At 36.0% G+C, this 25207-nt stretch overlaps 1 protein-coding gene across 11 annotated transcripts in view; it reads left to right on the top strand.

Moving 5' to 3' along the window:
- Positions 1-25207, top strand: part of VPS13B (vacuolar protein sorting 13 homolog B) — a 491427-nt gene that overhangs the window by 59425 nt on the left and 406795 nt on the right. For 10 of the 11 annotated variants that reach the window (XM_074815029.1, XM_074815038.1, XM_074815049.1 and 7 more), the window contains 7 exons: positions 8719-8987; positions 11626-11721; positions 12056-12178; positions 14155-14292; positions 15684-15771; positions 20600-20791; positions 21411-21580. In XM_074815029.1, the coding sequence (XP_074671130.1) occupies positions 8719-8987; positions 11626-11721; positions 12056-12178; positions 14155-14292; positions 15684-15771; positions 20600-20791; positions 21411-21580 (1076 nt within the window). Of the gene's footprint in view, positions 1-57; positions 149-8718; positions 8988-11625; positions 11722-12055; positions 12179-14154; positions 14293-15683; positions 15772-20599; positions 20792-21410; positions 21581-25207 lie in introns of those variants that run through there. The other variant, XM_074815084.1, reaches the window with a different exon arrangement.

Below are 25207 nucleotides of genomic sequence, written 5' to 3'. Positions count from 1 at the left end.
TTTTGTGTGTTAATTTTAATCTCCTCAGGACATAAGTTTTGGATCTCTTTCCAAGGTTGAATTTGGAACTGGGGAAGTAGGAAGAGATATTTACCACACAGCCAAGAGCATGAGAACTTCTAGAAAATTCTTGGAATTATATGTGAAGGTGATGCAGCACTCTTAAGCTCTGCTTATCTTTATACTGTTACAACAGTTTGAAACTTTGTGTAAACTATTAAATTAATAAATTCTGTTCTGTTTAAGAAATAGACAATCTTATTTTACATAAGATGTTTATAATTTTTTTTTGATCCTGTGTTGCTCTCTTCTCTGGTTTCAGAGAAATAAATACATTATTGGAAAAATGACAGAAGTGGAAATATTTTTGCCAAAATATAGCCTTCAGTGTTGGTTGGCACAGATAGCCATTTCACTGTCGTGCCAGATGTAGAATTCTCTGTCATGCTCCTGCTATGTGGAACTGAACAAATGAATAAGATGTCTGTAAACAGTTCTCTTGTATTTTCTTTAAAGCTCAAATATTTTTCTGCACTAGAAACTACTTGCCTTACAAGAAATGTGGAGTTTGTTGCACAAGACCTGTAATTAGAAGTACTTAATATTCTGAAAATATTAACTTTTCTCCTGAGACTTAAAAATCATACAGCTTTTAGAAGAGTTCTTCACCATTTCCCCCGCAAACAGTACAATTAGAGCTTTGGGTTAGATGCAATGAGTTCTTAAAATGCACACTTAATGATTTTTCTATGGAGAGTTGCATTACCCTTGGTTTCAGACAGAAAGTTGTCTTTGCACCATGAATATTTTTCTTTGTTCCTGTCAAAGTTCACCCAGATTTGGCCAAATTTTCATGCCATAGAACATTATGATGTATTTAGAGTTGCTTGAACTTTGTAGCTGGATTCCTGGAGCTACTAAGGCAAGTAGGACCATTTGAATATAGGAAAGACATTGAAAGAATAGAGAAATCATATGAGTCAGTATGGGGACAGCTGGGACTGGTAGGCAGTGAGTTTCAGATGAAAATATCTAAGGATTGGAGACAAAGATTAGCTGGGTAATGAGAAGACTGGGGTCAACAGCTGTAACTGTGAAGGAGGATGGAAGTTGGATAGCAGGGGTATGTGGATTTTGTTTGGCTGCTCTTGGTTAGGGTGTGAGATGGATGGTGAAATAGAAATACAGTTCACGTGAAGATTAAGGTTAAAACAAAAGGCATCTGCCTACAAGTACTTAGTCTTTTCTGCATCTGGAATGGAATTTGAGATTCTTATGTCCAAATATGACTAAAACCTTTGCCGATGCATCTCTTGTTTTCCTTATTTATAATGTACGTCCTCAGGAAGGTTGATTTGCAGTTGCTGTCTGTAAATCTCATTTGCATTCTTTTTTTGAACAACTGTGAATGTTACTTCCTAGTTCTTCATAAAATAGCCATCTAAAAATGAAATAATATGTAACTTCACACTGATGTACACAAGAGTTGTCAGAAGGGTCAGAAATTAGAGTAAGGTTGCAATGACAAGAACTACCAAGGAGGAAATCTGTAATTTCCTATGCAATTTTTGTTCAACTACTCTGTGCTCAAACATTGTCATGGTACTTAATTGTAGGATCATATCTATTTGACAGAACTATCTCCTTCAGAACACAAAACAGATGGCAATTGTTGGGTTGCCAAGCCAGAGCTGTAGAAGCAGTTCTAGAAGTCCACTTCTGTCTTCACTGCAAAATATTTTGCCACATACAGGCTAAAACTGTTACCAGCTGTCTTCCCTCATAACATTTATGCTTCATAGAGTTTAGTATATAGGTAGGCATATGTACACACAGTGTGCACATGTACATACACGCACATAAATAAAGCTTTTAAACATATAATGATTCTTTTCCTCTCATTCAGTGCAGTTAAGCAGGAGTGCCAAATTGACATTAACCAGGTTACCCATACCATCAGTTTGTGAGTTTACTTTTTTTCTCTTCTGACTTCATATTATATCTGTGTCTGAGAAGGAAAAAAAACCACTTAAAATTTCATGGTGCATTTGTCATCCAAATTTCCAACCACAGATTTGAACTTTTCTGAGGAAACTCCGAATGTGCTACTATTTTCAGAAAAAAAAATGTAATCAAGTACAATAATAAATGACATGTATTATCTGCTGAGCTGTATTAGTCACATTTCCAAGAGTAACACTTCATGAAATCCAAGACTAATTCCACTGGAATTGTGCCTAAATTCTTTGCAGTTTAATAAAGTACAGACCTCCTTTATAGATTATATTTTTATAACTCTTTGAAAGGGTTCTGAAGATTCATTAAACAGTTTAACCCAGTATTTATTAGTAAGCAGTCCCTACCCTTTCAGTTTAAGGAATTTACTGGGTTTAGTTATCACTAATTCTTAGTCTTTTGGATGGAATTTATTTTCATTATGTTGTTGACGTAATAAAATCTGTCACCTATCCATGTCTAAGAATATTCCAGCAGCAGTTTGTTCTTGTATACCCAAACATAAGATCAAGACAGCCTGTGTTATGAGCATATGTTTTGCTGCTGGAGTAAAGTCTGCTCAAATTCTGTTAAACTGAAAGCATTGAAAATACACAGGTAAAACTACAGGTCAGAAACTCACTTTAGTTTGGTATGTAAATTCGCTTAGTACTGCATGCATACTGGACCATACTCCTGCTCAGGGCTGGACAGGGCTTTTGCTTCTGAGGGGTTGAGGGCTGCCTGAACTGTGGGCTTGGATGTCTGACTGTACTGGTAGCGTGAAGGAGGAAATGGATGTATTTCAGTGCAGAGAGATACAAAAGGGTTTGGACAAGAGCTTATGGCAGAACCAACAGTTGTAGTTGTGGCGGGCTGGGATTTGAGAGTAAGCTTTTCATTTGTGGTGGAAAAAATAGTCTAATGTAACTAGAAATGAAAATGGTTTAGGCATGAAAGAGGACAAGATGCCAGGATGCAAGGGAGAGGCGGAATTCAGCTGCATGGAGTTGCTGAGGTTGATGATCTAAGACTGAAATACTAGATCTGGTTAAGAAAAGAATGATGTGAGAGGTTTGAAGAACAGAAAAAGCTCAAGCAGAGGAAGTCTAGCAGTCACTGGGCAAAGAAATACAAATGGTGGACTAGAAAAGTTGCATGGCTGAGGGAGGGGTGCAGGGTAGGCATGCAGACAGCTAAGATGGGTCTTAATGATGATGTTAGGAGATGCTGAGCAAGAAGCTTGGGACAGATGTGAGAAGGTGGAATCATGGGCAGTATGAGCTACTGAGCTTCTGAGAGTGATTTTAACAGTTCCTGGTCCTCCCTCCTCTGAATGATTGCCTTCAGATTCTGCATTATGAAAGTTTTTTTTGTTTTCTTTCATGAAATGAAATCTGTGGCAGATGTGATTCTAACATATGAAGCATGTTTCCCAGGTGTAAAATGGCAATAATAATAGTACCTCTCCATCTGAAAGGAATATTGTGAAATTTTCTAATATTTGTAAAGCACACTGACCCTGTCGTGATGTTTACTCTCAAAAACTAAATGAAAATAAAGAAGGCTTTTGTGGATGTGAGTAGTTAACACTTTTACAACACTAAACAGAATAAAATGTTGCATAGATCCTATAAAACTCAAATTTTAATGGGCTGAAGTGTTCCTTATTGAAAACTTGGTGGTAAGAAACAGTAGCATGGGGAATTTTTTGGGATACCAGTGGGACAAAAAGCAGATCAAGAGAATGAGTTTAATATATTGCCAGCTTTGGGCTGAATATGAGACTTGAGTTGACTGAGAAAACCAGATGCAAATAATTTGTGATAGTAAGAAATTCTAGGTGAGCATTGGTTGTTGGAGAAGGAATTGACTCTGCAGTATTCTGTTAGGATAAAGATGGGAGACCTGAAATAGATTTATTTATCCATGCTTGACTGAGGAAAAGCAGCTGTGCACTGTGTTACAGAGTTTGGGTAGAAGAGAATTACTCCTAAACAGTGGAGAAAATGATCCCCAGTTTGACTGAAATGATGTCAGGATAAAAGGTTGTGTGTGCCAAATTACACTTGCCTGTGTATTTTTCTTGTCCCTGCACTTTTTGTGTGTCTTCTCTTGAGGGTTAAAGAGAAGGAGATATACATGGGATCTTTGTACCGAGGTACGTAATATTGTTTCAGCCCTTCATGTTTTCACATTTCTGAAGTAAATGACCTATGCAGTAAACCCCACAGTCTTTTTTTTCCCTCCATGCATCTAGTTCCATTATTCGAGCTTCTTCCTTGCCCATATACTTTGGTATCCTCCCAAGGAACAGTAGGTATACTTACAATTCATATTTCAACAGACTGTAAAGATGCAGTGTAGACAGATACCTGCGAAATGGGGTTTGTGGGGTCAGTGCATTGTGCAGCTGGCTAACAGCTAGCATGACAGTGAGTAACTTTATTGAAGGTATCTATAATAGTGCATTTTAACTGGTTGCTGAGATCCTGTATGCTGAGGATGGATATCAAGCTCATTTAATGGGGATCGCCAGATTTCATTAATTTGAGTACATGTTCAGGCACATAGAATGGCTTACATCTGTTAACATCAGTTAAATGAGCAGTAGTTAAAATGGGTAGCAAATTTAAAAAATGAGTAAAGATTAACTCTTCCCAAATTGTAAAGTTCCTAAATTGGGGAGATTAAATTTGTTTATATTAAATATTTTTATTCTTTTAGGAACTATAACCTTTTTGTGGAGAACTAGATTTTTACAAATACCTTTTAAACATCTACTTTATGTTGTCTTGCCACTTTCTTTTTTCTTGAAAAACATTAGTACTCCTTAAGTAGAGACCTCAACAAAATCTGGTTAAATCTTTGAATGCATGAGTCACAGCTTGACGTTTTGTTTTTACTTATTACATAAAAGCTTAAATATCAGGCCAGTTTTTCTGCTGCTGATTTAAAAAGTACCTTCATGTAGATGGTAAGATGCAAGCAGTTTTTTAATGCTTCCACTGAGCAAAGTGGGCAGTTCATCTGCTTGAACTTGTATGTGGGATATGAAAGAAAAACACTTTTTGAATTGGCATAGTCAGATAGGCATAAACAACTACCACCTTCCTCTCCCTGTTGGGTATGTGCACTTACATATCGCTTTGAGGTTAACTGTCCTGTAATTTGTACCTCAACCCAGAGGTACCTGCCATTTTGTTGTGATATTTCACATTATTCTCCTTTGCCATTAAAATATAAAATAGATCTCCTAGCTCTTGTCCTGGTTCTGGTGTTTTAAAATCACTGCCACTTGTTTTGTAGCTCACCTTTAACCTTTATACCTCATATTTGCTCCTAATTTTATTGGGGCTGGGATATTGTTTAAATAATTGGAATTTTAAAAGAATTGATTAGCAACCCCAAGTAATATAATGGGGAGCACTATCAGTATAATTATTGGTGTTATTTCAGCACTTCAGATTTGTTGTGGCATTCTTTATGATCGCTGTAGTGGATTGTCTTGTATAAAATAAGCGTGATACTCTTAAATATGTAAAAGTACTGTCACGTGAGTTATAATATTTCATGGTACAAATACGGCATCAGATTTTCAACTAGGAAGTGTTGGGGGTACATTTGCTTTTAAAAGGAGATGCGGAATACCTTTCAGACTAGAGTTTGGTACACAGGATTTTAGTTTCTGCTTGTGTTGGTATCATTTCCAGTTATGTGTAATCTCCTTCATTGATATTACTGTGCTAGTGTAATGCATGTTTAATAGATCACAAGCCACTATTTTTTAAAATGCACTGTGAAGTAAAACTAGTTAAACATTAAAAAGTTCAAGCTACTAGTATAGTAAATATTATGAGTTATCTTGTGGCAGTCAATTTATTGTCTTTCTGTGGTATAGATCCAAGACAAACATCATCTTTCAAATAAAATTCAGTTGGCAACACAGCCACTGAATAGTATAAATGTATTGGGGGGAACTTTTACAAACATTGAACTTGGTTTTTTTTCTGTATGTTAGTCATTTCTGTGCATTACTAATACCATAAGTACATGCAGAAGAAAGCCATACAGAAAATATTTATTGCTCTGAAAGCATGTGTGTTACTACATTTGAGATTCTCCAAGGACAGTTCATGCTGTAAGGACAAATTTAAGGGCTATTGCATTCTCAAGGTCAGCACCAAAATGTTTACTATCAGCCAGATAACTCCTGTTCCTTGCAAATTTATCTTGTTTTTTTTTAAACATGATTTATTCCATAAATTTTGTATTCATCATCAATTACAATGTCTTATTAGCTGTGAGTTTGCAGTAACTTCTTTAGCTTATAGTGGGTAAAATATGAATGAGGAAATTAATTTTAATATCTACATTATTTAGTGATATAAGAATGAACATCTAAAGCTCTGTTCTTGAAGTACTTACCAAGTTTCGTTTATGCCATGGTTGTTTCAACCAGATGAAAGTCTATGCCATTGCCAGCAGGGATGGTGATGCATTCCCTCCTTCCCCTAGTCCAGCACTTGTATTTATGAAGCCACAGGCTAAGCTGGATCAGCCTTACCTGGCTGAAAACTAATGCAGGCAGAAAAATAAATACAAAGAGTCATTTTCTACTGGGTTGGTTCCAGACTTTTGGTGAGAGATACCAGTTTCCAGACTCTTACAGATAAGTATCTCAAATACTTTAAAAGAAAGGATAGTGAATTTCTGAAGATCAAACTTGATTTGAACATGGAAACAGTGATATGTAGTGACACTGCAATTTTGTCATTTCTATAAAATGTGTTTCTTAACTGGAATCACTGCCCTACACCATGAGGCAAGACTGGTCCAGTGTAATCTTGCTATGGGTGGCTGGCAAGAGTAGATTTAGAAACCTGATGAGCAGGAGCATTTTGTTCTGTAACAAACTTATTGTACATAAAACATAGGGGTTTTATCGTTACGTTTCACTATCCTGTATGTTTGTAGTTGATGCAATGGTTAGCGTAGTTAGTTAAACCAAAGAGACTTTGTGTTTACAAAGCATGTACTCACCTTCATGCATTAAAGGAGTTTGCATTATATTTGTGCTTTGAAGTGTTTAGAGGATGTTGTGGGTTGCTTACTAGGCTGATGTGCATTTGTTTCAAAGATTGACTGTTGATTACATAATGATTGTAGTAGTTTTATATTAGTGATAGAAGATAGGTGTATCTTCCTCTTTTTCTATCTTCTGTCTCACAGTATATAGATATTGCCATTTTAGTCTAGCTGTACTTCTGTCTTATTTTAATAGCTTCCAAAATACTAATAAATTATTGGCACCTTTTACTATTGTTTCTGCAGGTATGCATACTGCAGCAAGAGGTATGCTAAATGGTGGCTCAGTTTTATGGCTATGTAGACCAAATGTTATGCGTGACCCAGGTGTTACACCTCCACATTTTATTCTCTTTTGGCAGACCTTCCACCATTTCTTCTGTGCTTGCCAACAACAGTTCAGCTACACTACTTGAGTCATGCTCCGTATCAATTCTTTTTCCTTCTACATCTGACAGTTCTGCCTCTTGTCCGTTTCCAGGACTTTATGTGCACCTCTTCTGTATTTCCTGTCTTTCAAGATTTACATTTGGATTGAAATCTGATCTCTTACATTTTTTTTGTAAAGAGAGTAGGAAGGAAGCTTGCATTGCCCTTGTGGGAGAAGGTGTCCTCACCTCTAAGCATGTGCAGAGAATTCTCATGAGTGTTTTGTCTTATGCTTTCTCATTTTCCCATTGTGCAAGTGTATAAAAGATTAGACTAAAAGACTAAAGACTAATTAGACTAAAATCTAAAACTTCTAAGAATGGGATCTCTAAGTTTTTAAAAATAATAAATGGAAATGGAATATGCCTATTTCTGTTCTGAGTTAAATAATACATTCAGTATCGTTCCCCTGTGGGAACAGTACTGCATCCTGTACTACCTACGGTAATTCTGAAGTAGTTAATACCCCTCGGGAGTCCCATAAGAGTGGTGATGAAGCCATATGGGCTAAGCTAATTGTGCTCTTTTTACATGCACAGTGTTACCCATTTGGATCCTGAATCTTAGACTTGTGTCTTTTGGGAAGTCTTTGTTTTGTTCTGTATGCTATCTCTAATATTTTTTTCACAGAAGACCAACATTTGTTTTTTTGACTCACAAGTGGCATACCAGCTTTTTTTGAGTGCAGATAAGCCGGTATCTTTGAATACTTGAAAAACTGGCTTCTAAATAAAGGAGGTTTTCAACCTTAATTTCTGGATCTGTGCTGTGTTTTCATTTTCCTTATTATGGCTTTTGCTACTGAAGTCCTTTTTTATTTCATTTTAGAACTGAAAACTATAAGATTGTAATATATCGTAATTTAGTAGGGTTTAATTTGCAACTTCAGAAGGACTTTAATGGAAGAAGTCTTGAAAGCATATGATGTAGGTGTCAAATTCTGGTCTCACTGCAAATGTACGATAAAACTATTGCAAAGAGCCTTAATATTTTTTTTTGAAGGAAATGTGAATGATTCAAGCAAGTATTTGGAAACTTATATTCAGAAATTTTAAATTTCTACTTATTTTCGATTATTAGAAACCAAATATCTGTGAATGCTATGTGGAATACCGTCCTAGATAAATTACACATACTATAATTTTGAGTGCAACTAATTTTCAAGCATGGTTGATTTGAAATTGACTTGACTTTTTGTTTTAAAAGGCACAGAAGATGAAACAAGCTCAGTAATGCAATATCCTACACAGTATACTAATCAAGATCCTTATCTGCATCAAGATGATGACCAGCAACAAGGATGGGTTTCTTGGGCCTGGTCTTTTGTTCCTGCTATAGTGAGCTATGATGATGAAGAGAATGATTCTAGTGGAATTGATGATGAAACAATGCTACATCAGCAGAAATCTCAATCCCTCAAGGATCCTATTATTTCAATTGGGTTTTACTGTACAAAGGCAACAGTGACTTTTAAGGTAAGTATTTCTTATAGCATTTCATAGAACATTTATTTGACTTGTTGAGAAGGTGCATAAAGGTTATCTGAGGGCTTGTATACCACTTGATTCGAGATATTCACATTAATGAGTAACAAAAAATGTGAATGTTGAAAGTTCTCACATCATAATGTGTTGTTAATTGCGATGTGAGGTGTTTTTGCCACTTGAGCTAGAATTTGAGTGTGAACAGTTTCACCTTAAAGAGAAAACCACTTTATTAGATTAATATTTTTTGATGGGAGAAAAAACTTAAAAGTCTTTTTAAGAATGTTTATTGAGGTTTTCTATTCATCTAATGTTTGTGTAAATATATTTCTTTATAAAAGAGTGTTAGCTTTCATATAGCTTGTGAATCAAAGGAATTATTTTATTTTTAAAAAGTATAATATATACAAATATGAATTTAAATTGATAATGTTGAAACTATTTTCCATTGGTTGGAATTGAATTAAAGAAACAAAGGATAAATTTCACATATACTCTGAGCTATAAACTATTTATGTAGAGAAAGATTTGAGTATTTTCTGTGAACAAATCTCAGAATAGTTGCTGGGCTTCTCTCTATTCCTTCTGTAAGGTTGCAGAAGGGAATATGGAGAGTCTGACTAAGATATCGAGATGTGCTGACAGAAATAAAAAATTAAGGTTCTGAATTAGCAAAAAGCTTTTAACACGTGCCAAACTATATACAAGCAATTCTACGTGCATAACTATAATAGAAAGTGGCTCTTGGTTTTACAGTTAAACATACATTAAATCAAGGCCAGAACTCTTCAGAACAGGAAACAATAGTATTTCTGTGAGCAGCAGAATACCTATGGCTGATTTTTATGACTTTGAGCCTTTCAGATGAATTGCAGTATTTTCATAACCCGCGTATAATGTTTATGTTCCTGATTATACACTCAATACCATCAGCAGCTCTGTCCCTTTTCTGCCCGTTTGGCTTGTCATCTGTGCACAAGAGAGTGTTTTGAGGGGGCTTCGTGGCTACTTTCTCTTAGGTATTTTTGTTTGGTGGCGTAGCAGAGCATTTAGCTGCTCAGCAAATGTCAGAGAGGCTGAGACAAGTGACTTAAGGAGCTGCAGGCATTCTGTGGGGAAGTTTAATGTTTTACGCCTTCAGTCTCCTGGCAAATTTGGTTGCAAAATTTGAGGACATCAGCAAACATTCAGTCATGTTCTTTTGTGTCCATCTGCTTCAGCCTTCATTTTAAAAAGAAAAAAAAAAAAGGCTAAAAATAAATAATGGAAAATCTTTTCTTCCTCCTTTAATTATGTCCCTGGGACACCACTTAAAATGAACAAAGAACCAAATTTCTCATTTATCATGGCTCATCATCTTCTTTCATTTGTGTTTTCTCATACAGTAGTAATTTTTTGTGTTCTTTCCTCATGGGAGAAAACTCATTAAAAATAGTATGAACTTCCTTATTGAACGTGATTTGCCAGATTGGGCTTTCCTAATGTTTCATTGGCAAGTTTACGCATTTTATATTAGGAAGTGATAAAAACTACTTAAAATGTAACATTCTACATTATATACATTTTGAACGTGAAGTGATGTATGATACTAATATTGTGACAGTTAGGAGGAAAATGGAATTCATTGTTCTGCTTGCATGCAAAGAATGTATGGAATTAATTTGTGGTTCATATTTTGGTTAAAAAAGAAGGTCAAGTTTCTGCATTAGCATTCTGAACAGTTGATATCATTCCAGCTAAAAATCATGCCAAATTAAATGTAGAGTTTTCTAATAGTGGTGAAAATTATTCTTGTAATGTCTAAGTTCTTTTAATCAATTAATTGCTTTTCCTCTACAATAATTGCACACAGCTGAAGTGATCAGTGATTTTTTTTCCATCCAATTTTCTCAGACATTTGGATTACAAAATTTTAATTTGAAACAACATCCATGTGTATCCACTCTTGAAAATAATGAGAGCTTGTGGATATTTTTATATAAAAATTAGAATTTTAACTATTTAAGCTGATGAACATAAACTTAAGAATTTTTTTTAATGCAGAGCATAGCACCTTCATTATTTTGTATCTCACTTCTCTTTCTTAGGTGCAGGTTATATGCTTTTTAACCTGAGTGTGTGTTTTATCACTTTAAATTTTTATGTTGAAATCATGCAAGAAATGTAAATGTATGTTTCTCTCAATTGCCATGACAAGAAACAAAAATGAGTATGGCTGTAATCAAAATATTTCCTTAATATTATCATGCTGTTTAATTATTTGCTGGGAAGAACAAATAACGTATTTATGGACTTTTACAGCCATTTATAAGCTAATTTGATACTATGTTAATAAAGCAGCTGTGTATCTGTTTCATCTTTTCACATAGCTTCTCTTTAGATAAGCAAACTAAAAATACTGTAGTGTATTTAAAACTTTCTGTTATGACATACTTCAGCCAGAAGTTGCATATGAGAATTTCTAATATGGATAACGCATTACAGCTGTTTAACTGCACCTGTTTCCTGCTTATTAATAAATTTTGGCCTGTAGTTTAATTTGTCTTAATCGGTTCTGTATATTAATGACATTACTGCTGTTTAATATTAATATTAACTTATATAAGGTGTTTATCCTGTTGTTTCATAGCTCACTGAAATGCAAGCTGAAAGTAGTTATTACAGCCCTCAGAAAGTAAAATCCAAAGAAGTTATATGCTGGGAGCAAGAAGGAACCACAGTTGAGGTAATTTTCCATTGACAGGGTTTTTGTGATTCATTATAAATAATGCAGTAAATAGTTACCAATACAATATTTTAAAATTATTACTGATTTTTTTCATGTGTTGCTATATTGGATGTGTTTGCTACACTGGATGTGAAATTCTCTAAACTTCTAGTGTTGTAGTGATCAGACACTAAAGTAATCCCTTCCTTCCAAGTGCCCTGTTTGATTAAATTGCTATTTATTAAAACTCTAAATATATAAACCTAAACATATTTCAGTTCACTTCTCTCCATCTTTTCTATTTCTTATGGAGTAGAATTCTTCAAAATATCACTTTTCTTTTCTTCACTAGGTCCTTATGAAAGGTGAACTTTTCTTTGATTGCCAAATAGGTTTTGTTGGTTGCCAAGCTATGTGCCTTAAAGGAATTATGGGAATTAAAGACTTTGAAGAGAACATGAATAGGAGTGATGAAGTGAGTATATTGAAATATCAGTTGACTTGCTGAATAAGCAATTCTGGTATGCTTCATTAAAATATTTGATTGCAAGGATTGGAAAGGCTGTTGTTACCAGTTGTGATTTAAGTTTTTTGAATATGTCACTGGAATATAGAGTTCAATGTCTATTCCTTACAGTTGGAAAGAAAAATATCTGAGAAGCTGCAAAACAGGCCTTTTTTGACAACTCCACTACCCCCCATCATTATGTATGTCTGCATACTTTGATCTTGTATAATAAATTAAAACACAGTTGAAAACCTTTGAAAGTACTTAAAATCAAGAGAAGATTGGAAGGGGAGAAATGGGAACACTGTATAGAAGTGTGGCTCAAATATGAAATGAGTGTTTTGTTTCATTTTTCAACAAGGTTGATGAGAGCAGTATCAAGTGAAGGAGTAAAACAGTTTAATTTCAATATTTTAAATAGATGCAAAGCTTCAATTACTTAAGTCAAAATCAGGTATCCATATGAACTTCTCTTAAAACATTTAATGAAGTGGTGCATGAAATCCTAAATTCAGTAATGAGGATTTTTGGTTGAACTATAGATAGAATAGTATCCTAAAGTACTGGAGAACAGCAACTGTTATGTATGCTTAAATAATAACAAATTGCGCAGCCAACAACAGTTGACGTTAGTGCTCTCTGTGAAGTCTTAGAAAGTATTTTAAGGAGAAAAATTAAGAATATGAAGTCACTGTATATTAATGTTAAGTATCTTCCTACTTGGAAAATGATCATATACTGTACTATGATGGGTATGATGGGACAGGTTCTTACACTTCCCCTGTGAGAGCAGCATGGTTTGGCATTCATCTCAAGCATTTGTATACAAATGCGTGCAGCACAGAAAACAAACACGAATAATTAGATATTCTTTCACAGATGTAGAGCATGACATTGTTGGGATTATAGAGGTGTGGTGGGACACACTACATGACTGCTGTGCTGCAATGGATAGACGTAGGGTTTTCCAGAAAGACAGGCTGGGGAGGCAAGGATGAGCCAACTGTGAAAGATGCTCTGCTGGCCTTGTTAGATACAAGGGAGACGTGGCTGGAGATGTGGGTGTGGACAGCAGCCTTGTTTGCAGTAACTGTGAGACCGTGAGGTATAAAATCATGAGAATTGATTTTTGGATTGGGTGGGTGGGTGAGTGAATGAGTTTCCTGTAGGTTAGTTGATAAAGAACACTTGGGTTTTCATCTTTTTCATTTTTGTGCCACCCTCTAGGGTGTGAATATAAGAAAATTGCTGCTTTTGTGAGAATGGTGCTGATGTTGGTACTGCCTCACCTGTTTTCTTTCTGTACTGCTATATTTGGGACTGTGCCTATCTTAAAGGTTCCAGCTATTTTGTATGTGGTTTGGGAAAACGGTTGGAAAAAGATCAACCTCACATAAATAACCTTTTTGGAAGAATAACCCTTGATGGAAAAGTTGTGTTGATTTAGAAGGATAGAGGGTTTGGGATGTGGAGAAGGCTTGTAAAGATCTAGATGAATAAAAGAGATAAGGTAGCAAGCGAGTCATACATTGAAATAACTTCTTATCATGAAGAGGATAGATGAAGCATCTGAAAGGCATCTGTCAGAGAAATGGAATATGTAGTGAGAAGATCGTGTATAGTTAAGAGGAGGAGGCAAAATCTGGAGTAACAATGATCTGAGGTTATTTTCTGTTGAAAGGAAACTAATATGTTCTGTATCATGGGTAGTATAATATTCACTAGCTCAGGCAGTTTTTATTTGAAAATAGGGAGGGAGTGGACAAGAACTTCAGCGTTATTTGAATGAAGTTATTTTAATTGTCTAATCTTCCTTCATAATGAAATAGGCTCTTGAGGGATGCTACCATGTCATTAATGAGTTATGACAGAATTGAAACTGCTCTGTTAACTTGACTGTATTTTTTTTTCTCCCCTGCCTTGTTTTCTACTACTTCATGAAGGAGGCTTACTTCTTTAATTGCGGAGAAAATTTGAGTGCAAAAGGGATGACGTACCTTACCAATTCACTATTTGATTACAGAAGTCCAGAAAATAATAGTATTCGTGCAGAATTTATATTGGATGCTGCTCATCATAAGGTCAGAGAATTACATTTTTCTTAGGAAAAGAATTTCTAATACTCTCTAATGGATTTCTAATAATTAGATCTGTGTACTGTTACTGAGGACTGATTTTCATTAGTTTGTCATGTTTAACTGAGTCTTACTTTGCAGATGGCCAAAAAAAAAAAGTAAACCCATTTGTGTTTAAAAAAAAAAAAAGAAAAGGTAACAAAAACATGTCCAAAAGAAACCTCAAACTCCCCTCCTGCCCCAAAAGCTGAATTAATGCCGTAGTTTCCAAAAGCACTCACTACAGAACACCTACAGAGAAAAGCTAAGATATGTGAGAATGCTAGGAAAAACTCAAGCTTTACCAGCACTTATTTCTTTAAATCCAATCAGTGAGTAGTTCATGGTCTTCAAACTAAGAAGTGCTCTCATGGAAACCAGATCATGGGCAATGTTAATTTTATTGTCCGTGTGCTATATTTGTCTTAATTAGAGGAAGTCTTGCTAATTCTGCCTTTGGTAGAGACAAATTTTCAGTCAACGATAGTCTCTGTTGTTGTAAATTGTGCAGTAAAACTTTATTCCCTGATTGTCTGTAATTACTAAAGACTGGATGCGATGACCAAGGTGGTCGCTTCCAGATGTGTTCATAGATGGAGTTCTAGGCTCTGTGTTATTGAAGAGGTAAGCCATTTACAATTTTGAATATATTTAATTTATTTTAAATTTAAGTTTTACTAGTTTCACCTTTTTAGAACTACTGATGAAGCATAACCTTGAAGAATCTAATAAAAAAATGAAATTAATTAGTCATATCACAAGTACTTACACATATTCAAACATTTCCCATGGTGTCTTTTAGTTTTAAGCTTTACTCTTTGACCTGTCTTTGATGCTTTTTATGATTTACCTTTTTTTTTTTTCTTTTGTCCAGAGGGGAAGCAAACTTGGTGTGCAATAATGGATTAAATTATGTATAAATCCCAGTGATGGCATAAAATCTTAAATTTCCTACTGTTTAAAGATAAAACCACAGTATTCCTTAAATAAAAAAGCCAGAATGAATGAGCTTCAGTTTTCAGTGTATTTAATTAGGCAGATCTATTTGATGCAAGAGGTCAAGTGAAGAGTATTTACCCTATTGAAGGTACTAATTAACTAGATGTTACTGATGAATTGGTCAGCATGTCCACTGGAATTATGGATGTGCCTTTGTGTGGCCTCAAATAGAAGTTACATTACCTATTGGAAAGGTGATCTTTGGGATAACCTCTGTCCTTTGTTTTGATAAGCCTTTCTGTGTGTTGATGCACAAATCCAAACATGAATATATCTCTCTCATACCAACCTATCGGTTGGTAATCTCAAGATTCTTTCCTTATACAACGTTTTCTTTGTTTGCTTTGCTTTGTTGATAGGAGACATACACAGAGATAGCTGGAATGCAGAGGTTTGGGGCTTTCTACATGGATTACTTGTACACAATGGAAAGCACCAGTGGCAAAGGTACCTTTTTTTTTTATGTTTACCCTGTTAAATAGTAGAAAAAAAGACTTTTTGTGCCCAGCAGTACCTTGACCAACTGTCCTCTAATTTACCTTACTTTTACAGTCAGGTTGATCATTAAAATTATTTCATCCTCATTGATGTCTTTGAGATTAACTGTTTTGGTTAGATGTTGTTTGTTGTTGGTGTTCTTTTTTTTTTTTTTTTCCTGCATAAGTAATCACAATGATATCTTTTATAGTCAGTTGCTAAACTGAAAATAAATTTTTTTTTGTAGCACTGGTGAAGTTCTTAAAGTATGATGTCTTTTTTTTAAGTTGTCATTATTGACTTTGGAAAAAAAAATCTTTTGAGAAACCATGGTTGAAGAATGAAGTTGATTGTCTACTTGGTGCAGAGTATGAAAAGGACTGACATTTTCTCCTATGAAGAAAAATGCTAGGATGAGAGATACTGTGGAGAATTAATCTTTAAATACACATATCTGAACAATTTTGTGAGTAAATATTAGCCTAAACCATGCACATGTCGATATTGGCTAATTCTAAGTAATTTTTGAGATTCTTATCAATTCTTCTCTAAATCTCAGACAATACAGTGGATTCAATGCAGTTAGTAGTATAGCTACTTTTGTGAGTGTCACAAAAGCCAGGACAAAGGAGTTAATGTATCAGCAAATAAGAATAACTGTATAAAAATATATACATATTATCATGAATTGCAGTGTGATTTTTTTTTTTTTTTTTCCCCCCACCCCTGGGAAGATTGTCATCTACAGCTGGTGCTCTGCAGTTTTATTGCCTAAATAATGCTTTCTTTTCCACCTGTGTATTTATTATCATGAACACTATTTCTGTGGACATCTGTTGGGAAAGTCTTGCTATTTTGTGACTGAACATTTATCTGTCCTTGCTACCTAGTCCAACTCATCTGGGTTTTTTTGGGCTTTTTTGTCTCTATGTAAGGGAAGTCTCAACTCCTAATGTCTTTGTTTTCTGGGCTTGTTCGACATTAAGTATAGAAGAAGTGGGAAACAAAAACTTCCAGTTTGCTTAGAGGATAGATCATGCAAAGCTTATAAAAATAAATAAATGCTGCTATTGCCTTCGATAGTAGGGGATACACTAGGTAATTTAGCAATTCTTTCCTGGCCCTGAGGCTTTCCTCTTTGTACCCTGAGTGTGATGTGAAGCTGAGAAAATGTACATTGTCGAGCTTCTACTGCAGTCTACTTCTGGTTTTAATAAAAAAATAACTGTTTAATTGCACACAGAACTTTTACATAGAGAAGTTGAAGACCTAGGGTAAGCCTTATCTCCTTTTTGAATTTTGATGTGGAAATTTGAATATGCACAGACTCTTTGATTATGAGGAAAAATTGATTTTGTGGAGTATTGTGTCTTGTTTCTCTGAATACACAAGAAATGTAATGATATATCTTTTTCTGACTGTAACTAACCCTTTTCAGAAACTGCTGAACTCAGAAACTTTGGGTTTTTTCCCCTCAAGGCCAGGCTACTGGTATTTTCTGACTGCCATCCCCCCTCCTCAGCTTCTCTTCTGTTTGTTCCAGTTTGCTTTCTCAGGGCCTTCGCTTTTATTTTCTGCATCAGTTGTCAGGAAAACACCTCACAAAATGTAGGCTGTCTTCCTATCAAGCCTTTCTGTGTGCTTTTAGTTCAGTATTAATTCTCTAATTTCATCTACCTGCCTACATAAAAGCATGAATAGAGTAATTCTTAAATTAGTGGTTTAAATAGTTGTTATAGCTGTACAATCAAGAACTTAAAACCTGAAATTTTCCAATAGTTTTGTTCCTCAGAAAAGCAAATGTGACATTTTCTTCTGGTTATTTTTTTAGCTAATTTTTCCATATTACGAGTCAAATATGTAATTATTAAATAGAATGTGAATAAACAGGTGTAATTTCTTTAAAATGAAGGTATAAATCCCTCAAAATTTTGAAAATAATATAAATCTTGCTACATTTTGAATATGTGGTGTTTATATGAAAGTATTTATGAAAAAGTTTACATTTTACTATTTCTTGTTTTGACATTAACTCTGGTTTTAGTTACAATCAGTGTACACCAACTACTCCGAAAAAACCTAACCAACTTAAGTTGTAGGAGGCAGTTACTGTGATTGTAAGATTTTTATCTGTCAAGGCAATTTTGGTTTGACACATTCTTTGCACCTTTAACCTTTCCTGAAGCATACGATTACTGATTAAACCACAAGTGCCTCCTGGATAACATTAACCTCAGGAGTTTCATCTGTCACTTATAGAAATGCATTAATCACTTTTAGTATTTTGAATGAAAACAAGATAGTCATGCACAGTAGTCTTATTTTGAATTTCTGCCTGTCTTTCCAACTTCATTTTTCTAAATTTTTGCTTAGCATTTCAATATAGAATAGTAATTTGCTTGAAACATTGCATAGTCTTTTTCAGGATTTATTACAAAGGTTGTAACTTCAGTTCCATTTGAAGATTTGAATAGGTTTCATAAGGTAGTATTTTTCTCTCTTTTTTTTTCTCTTTATTTTTCTTTTTCTTCTCGTAAATTGTAAACAAAACACCAAGGGAAGCAGAGGCCATGAATGCTCTCTCACTAACAACTTCTGTTGGGCTTTTAGGAACAAATTTAATTCTTCTGCTGGGTGTATAGGCCTGTAAAGGCCTGCAGAGCATTAAGCCAGCTCTGCGTCAAATTCAGCATAGTCTTGGTTTATTTGAGGACCTTTCTCCTCACCAGTGCTTAGAAGCAAGAACATTTTATAGAGTATGATTTAAATGTAAGGGGAAAAAAACCCTCTCCTTCCTACCTTTTCCTCCAAGCTCACTTCCCCCAATAAAAAGACTGTTTTGAATGAGTATAGTAAAGGAGGGAGGGAAAAGGGAGTGTTTCCCGGGGGGGTAAAAGATGACTAGGTTCCTCTCAGGGAACCAGAAATAAAACATGCTTTCTTCCAGTTGGTTTAAAAGTAAGATTTTCCTTGAATTTGTGAAGCACACCATGCCAGGCTGCTTAGCCACAGCTACTCAGAAGCTGACAGATCCTACATCTCTTTGACAAAGTGGGTAGGTCAACTGTCTGCAACAGCTGTAGCTCCCACTCCCCAGTCTGATGAGCTGAGCTTTGAGCTTGTCTTGCCGTCTATGTTAGTACGGACAGATTGTGTCAGTGAGGAAGATGTTATAATGAGAATTTGCAATTGTCAGGTTTCCCTATGATTTTGGTTTCTCTACAGGTGTGTTTAGTTTGTTACCGTAACAAAAAGGCAGGAGCGTATTAGATTTATGCAAGGAAATAGGTTAATTTGCATCTAGTCAAATTGGTGAAAAGCGGAAGGTTTGGATCTGTCTTGCATGGAGTAGGTGTACAAGAGCTGCATTGGATAAGAGCTTGGAAATCACTTTAAAAATATTTCTGTTGAGAAAGATCACCATGGAACAAGTCCACCACTAATACAGCTTTTGGTTTCAGTGGTATGATTTGATCATGAGTACAAGCAGAACGTTTCACATGGACAGCTCTGCAATTGCAGATGTGTTAAATTGTAGAAACCAAGGTGAAATTGATGGCAATGGCCACACACTTCCCGGCTTTCCTATTTGTCACAGTTTTGATCTGGTGGTTTGTGGAGTACTGCACTATCTAAGGAGCATGTGCCATCTAGATTCATGTAATGAATTAAACTGTCTTCATACAGTTTTATCTCAGAACTTTTTCATTTTTATAGGTTAAGTGATCTCAGAATCCATTTAACCTTGATGCTTATTTTGTCAGATTGTTCATTTGTGTAACGATTAGCAAGACATTCAGTGTTTAGTGTTTGTGTCAAAGCACTGTCAAAGTGATGATTTATTAGAAAAAAACCACCAAAGTATGTTAGAGGTGTGAGGGTATTTTTTACAAGTCACAGGAAAACTTAAGCTTTTGAAATTTGCATAATTCAAAAGAAGAATTTCCATGAAGTGTGTTTGGATAAATATAATCATGCTGTTTGATAGCTGAGTAGCCTGTATACAGTGAATGTGTGATTTCAGTCTACCTTATTACCCTACATGTATATCAGAAAAAGGATAACTATACTTTAGATGGTACACTAGTTGCCATTATGAGCTCAGAGGTTACAGATCTTTTAGATGCAGAGACTAAACCACCCTTCTATCTCTGTGGTGGTCCTTCTAAAAATGGTCTGATAATAATGATAACAATGAGAGAAGTTAATAATGATTAAAGAAGTTTTCATTCTTGCTGCCCATGCTTTACTTCATCAGTGAATGGAAGAAGGGTTTATCTTCAGTTGCCAGTCGTGTTATGGTAGTACAAGTGAGTGATTCTCATCGCTGTTCTAGCCCATGTACCAGCAGCTAGTCTTTCAGGGGCCTGTATCTGTATTTTCTTCACAGCATACCTTTTCCTTGATTGTTTGGGATCGATATCTTTGTGATAAACTGTAGAAAGTTTTGAACAGCACAGCTGTCATTGGCACACCTGGGGTTAAGTTGCCACAGAAGTTTCCACACCCTCAGAGTCCCAAGCTTGAGAGATACAAAGTTAATGGAGGGGTTCCTAAGTTGTGCTGTGCTTGGAGGCAAGGCAGAATCTTGACCTGTTTGCTCTGCATTAAAAAAGAATCAAGTTTGTTTAAATATGTTAAACCAGTCATGGTATATTTATGTGTTCAATTTGCGTTGTTATATTTTCTGTATTTTTATAAGTCTGTGATCACAGGATTTGAAACAAAAGTAGCTGATAAATTTTATTATGTCCCATAGTTGGGTGTAATTTGTTGTTATTTATAAAACTTCTTGTAGTTTCTGGGAATCAGCAAGACCTTTCTTCAGTAAAGAGTGAAGATCTTGGAAATGTTCAAGAGATGTCTACAAAAAGCCTCATTGTGGGCCCACTCAATCTTCGATTGGATAGCAGTGCAGTACACCGGATAATGAAAATGATAGTTTGTGCTCTGGAACACGAATATGAGCCATACAGCAGAACTAAGCCAGGTTTGCTCCTATTGCATATACGCAAATATACAGAATTAAACCAGACCAAATTCAGTGCTCTTGAAGGTGCAACTTCCAAATAGTTAAACTCCAAATCTGTTAAGGAATCTTATGAGTCCAAAGAGCAAAATTTAAAATAACGATAAAGTTAATAGCAATATTCCCATCACTGTTGGCTATACCTCTGAGATAATTTCAGAGGTATATATAGATAATTGGAGGCCATTTGGTTCAATCACAAACCTCTTGTTGAGTAAGGAGGACTTATTTCATTGACAACTCCAGCTGAATTTTGGAGTCTTATAGGAGAGAGTATCCCTATTGGTATGTATTTATGAGTTTGAAACAATAGTTATACAGGATAAAAATGCATGGAAGCAAGCTATGGTAAAGCGTTAAGATGAGTTTCTGAGAAAGAGCTATACAGATTTCAAATTAAGGAAAATCCAGTTAGGATTGCATTTAGCCTTAGGTATAACCAGTGTGGAATAAAAGTTTTAACTATGTAAGGGGGGTAAGCTTTGCATTTTTTGCTAGTCCCTAACCATTTCTGAAACAGCAACTGTAGGAGACATTTTATATATTTTAGTCAAACATATGTAATCTTGATCTATTATAGATAATACAGATGGAAATAGAAATATGCCAAGCTCAGAAGAAGTAGCATCATTGGAGGAATACATTCCCACTCGACTCACAACGTTCACTGTTCTTAAGTGTACAATTATAATCCCTGTGGCAGAATTCAATTTACTAGACCACTTGATGCCCATAATCATGGGTGAGAAGGTATGTATGCACAGATACTTACTCAGTTCTTTGTATCAACATGTGCTATTTCATATAAATTTTCTCACTGGGCTGTTATTCCATGTGCCAGATGTATTGCTGAGTTCCAAATCAGTTTGGTACCCGTGAGCCTTTATCTTCAGATACGTAAGACGTGTGGTGTGTGCGGTGACTAGCTGGACTTGTAATCTGAAAGTGTCATGTACTGGTAGGAAAAAGGAATTTGGAAGAAAAAAGATTTTAAAGCATCAAGCAGATGGAAAAAGAAGTAGCTCCAACTTTAAAGTTTTTTATGGAAACCTTTTGATCAGAAGAGTTGTCATTTTGCCCTGCAGGTCTTCTCAAACTTGGTCAAGTCTGAAATCTTTGGATACACAGTCTCAATAGAGACTTCATAGATGTTAACAGCCAACTCTGTGTGTACTAATTCCAGCCAGGACACCAGCAGGACTTTGGCTGTTACCGAGCATTTAACTGCTGAGTGACTAGTTCAGAGCACTAGAAATGAAATTTTCTAACAACCTTGATTTATTTTATCTTCTGGATATATGTACTATAACTCCAGCTAAAGAGTCCTGTACTGGTTTTATTCCTATAGGACTTCTTCCTCAGTGCGCAAAGCTGAGGTACTGTAGGGATGAAACAGTGTTTTGTAGTGAAGACTTGTAGTAGATTTACCTCTTGCAGCAGAGGCCGGAAGGTATCTTATGGCTAAGGGGAGGGATTGGAAGAAGAGTTAAAAAAAAAAAAAAACCAAACCATTTTTTGATTGAGTTCAATTTCTAGGAATTTTCATCTGATTTTAAAACACTTCCAATGTGTTTTTCACAAGTGAACACTAAATGCATGTTCCTTGTACTTGAGGATGAGCTTTTTTTAATGGGATGTGTTTTGCAGAAGTTCTCAATAACTGTGGTTCCAATTGACACAATGTGAGTTAGGCTTTTATTTGTGAAGTACTTTGCTATGCTAAACATTCAAAAATTGATATTCAAATGGACTTCCAGAATTAGTGAATTATTTTTTGTATTAGCCTTTCTTTTCAGTGATAAGTTATTGTCTAAAATAGAGTTGAAGTTGTATATTCTGAAGGTGGTGTGAAAAGAACCTTATTAGTATTTGTGAAGCATTTGTATGTAAGAAAGGTGAAAACCACTTGGAAAAGTTGCTGTTGTTTTTTTCCCTCAGAGATAGATTTGAGTAGTATTCCATGATGTAAGGCACAATGATACTGAATTTTGTTGATAACGTAATAGATACCTTCTGACTAGGGAAGCACTGTCTAACTTGTGCTGTATTTTCTTATAGAATGTGCTTATTTACAGCATGTGTATGTGATTTAAAATTGTATGTGTATGTGCAAGAGAACAGAGGACAAAGCCTTAATTTATAGCATTTCTTATAGTGTGCTTGTACACCATTTTCACTGGTGAAGTGAAATACGCTCAATAATATACACATCAATATTTCACTTGGATCACTAGTCTCCAGTCTGCAACATATGTAAAATTTGAAGCATGTGCCATTTATTCAGTGAGTGTGCTTAAGGAGCGTGCATCTTTTTCTTAGACTGCTTATCTTTTCAGTTAAGCTGCCTGGAGTGAGTGAATTGGTGACAAGTCTGTTATCTCACATTCAGAAGCTTCTAATATTAGAAAATGGGACATTGCCAGGTGCCTAATGGGAAGCATTATTTTCTTTCAGCCCAGGATAAGCCCAGTGGATTGTGGTACTTTTCACCTATAGGCATGGGCAGATGGTATTTTTATAATGGGAGAACAGCCCCATATTTATTGTGGATTTGAGGCAAACAGGTTGAATTAAAGTGAACTTTTTCGTTGTTGGTTTTTTTACTTGGAGTTTCATTTTACGTTTTCTGAACGTAAATTGAAGCCAAGCCTATTTAAAAAGTTTAAAATTTTGAATTTTAGAATTAAAGTTATACATACATCAACTTATTATCCTGTTTTGATACCAGTTGAATAAAATTTTTAGATTCATAGAGTAATTTGGATTGAAAGAGATCTCTGGAGATAATCTCCAGGAGTCCAACATCCTGCTCAAAGCAAGCCCAACTACAGCAGGTTGCTCCAGGGGTTGCCCGGTCAAGTACTGAATTACTTCCAAGGATAGAGATTCTATAAAAAGCTTTCCCATAGACCTGTATGGAATTGCCTGTGTTTCAGCTTGTGTCTGTGGCCACTTGTCCCCTCATGGTACACCTCTGACAAGAGCCTGACTCCTTCTCTGTACCCTCCCAGCCAGGTAGCTGCAGACAGCAGTAGGGTCCCCCTTTGGCCTTCTCCAGGCTGAATGACTCCAGTTGTCTCAGTCTCTCCCGAGAGAGAGATCGTGTTCTAACCCCTTAATCACTTTGATAGCCCTCCAACAAACTTATTTTGGTATGTTCATGTCTTGTACGGGATACTTCATTTTAATGGATACTATGAAAAATATAGTTGGATGTGTAAAATTGCAGTATGTATTTTTTTGGAATGTCATCTTTTGCTGAGATGTCTGATATGACAGTGTAAAGGCTAGATCAGCATGAGTTATGTATGGTGATAGTGCTTTGGAGTGATAAAAATGTAAACAAATATTTTACAGAACAAAATATTTTGACTTTGCATATTCTTTTAGTGGGTTGACCTTGGCCAGCTGCCAGCTGGTTACCTAGCTGCTCTCTCATTCCCCCTCCTCTACAGGACAGGGGGGAGAGAACAGGGTGGGTGGAGATGATAAAGAGGGGGAGATCACTTATGAGTGACCTGGGGTCAATTAATTTAATTAATTGCCAATTAAAATAGATTTGGATAGTGAGAAACAAAGACAAGAATCAAAGTAACACCTTTCCCCCATCCCCCCCTTTTCCCAGGCTTAACTTTACTCCTTCATTCCCTGACTCTTCTACCTCCCACCCCGCAATACAGCGGGGTGGGGAATGGGGGGTTGCGGTCAGTTGATCTCTGCCACTCCCTCTTCCTCAGACTTTTCCCCTGCTCCAGTGTGAGTCCTTCCCCTAGGCTGCAGTCCTTGAGGAAGAATCTGCTTCAGTGTGGGCTCTCTACAAGGCTGCAGTGTCCTTCAGGGCTTATGCACCTGCTCCACCATGGGGTCCTCCACAGGCTGCAGTGTGGATGTCTGCTCTGGTGTGGTCTCTTCCATGGGCTGCAGGGGAATCTCTGCTCTCGGGCCTGGAGCACCTCCTCCCCCTCCTTCTCTGACCTTGCTGTTTGTATTGCTGTTTCTCATTTGATTCCCCCCTGAGTCCTATCAGCCTGTGTGGTGTTGTTGCCCTTTCTTAAATATGTTTCCACAGGGGTGCCACCAGCTTGGCTGATGGGCTCAGGGGTGTCCTGTGGTGGGATGGTTGCAGCACTGACTGAAGCCAGCTGCAACCAGCTGTGCCTGGCACCAGGCAGCCCCTGCTCTCCCCTCACAGAAGCAGCCCCTGCACCCCAGCTGCTGCCATCATCTGGGCACCTACACCCAAGACAACTCTGGATAAAGAGTTCATACATAAATTTTAAAACTAGAAGAAATTATTTTGAAAAGATTTGAGGATTCATATTACAATGACTATAAAGCCATGGTATCTGTAAACAGTTTATTACACTAGATTTGCTT

The sequence above is a fragment of the Strix aluco genome, chromosome 1 (genome assembly GCF_031877795.1).
Source record: "Strix aluco isolate bStrAlu1 chromosome 1, bStrAlu1.hap1, whole genome shotgun sequence".
Taxonomy (NCBI): Eukaryota; Metazoa; Chordata; class Aves; order Strigiformes; family Strigidae; genus Strix; species Strix aluco.
Note: the sequence above shows the minus strand (reverse complement) of the source record. Positions and strands in the feature narration are given on the sequence as shown.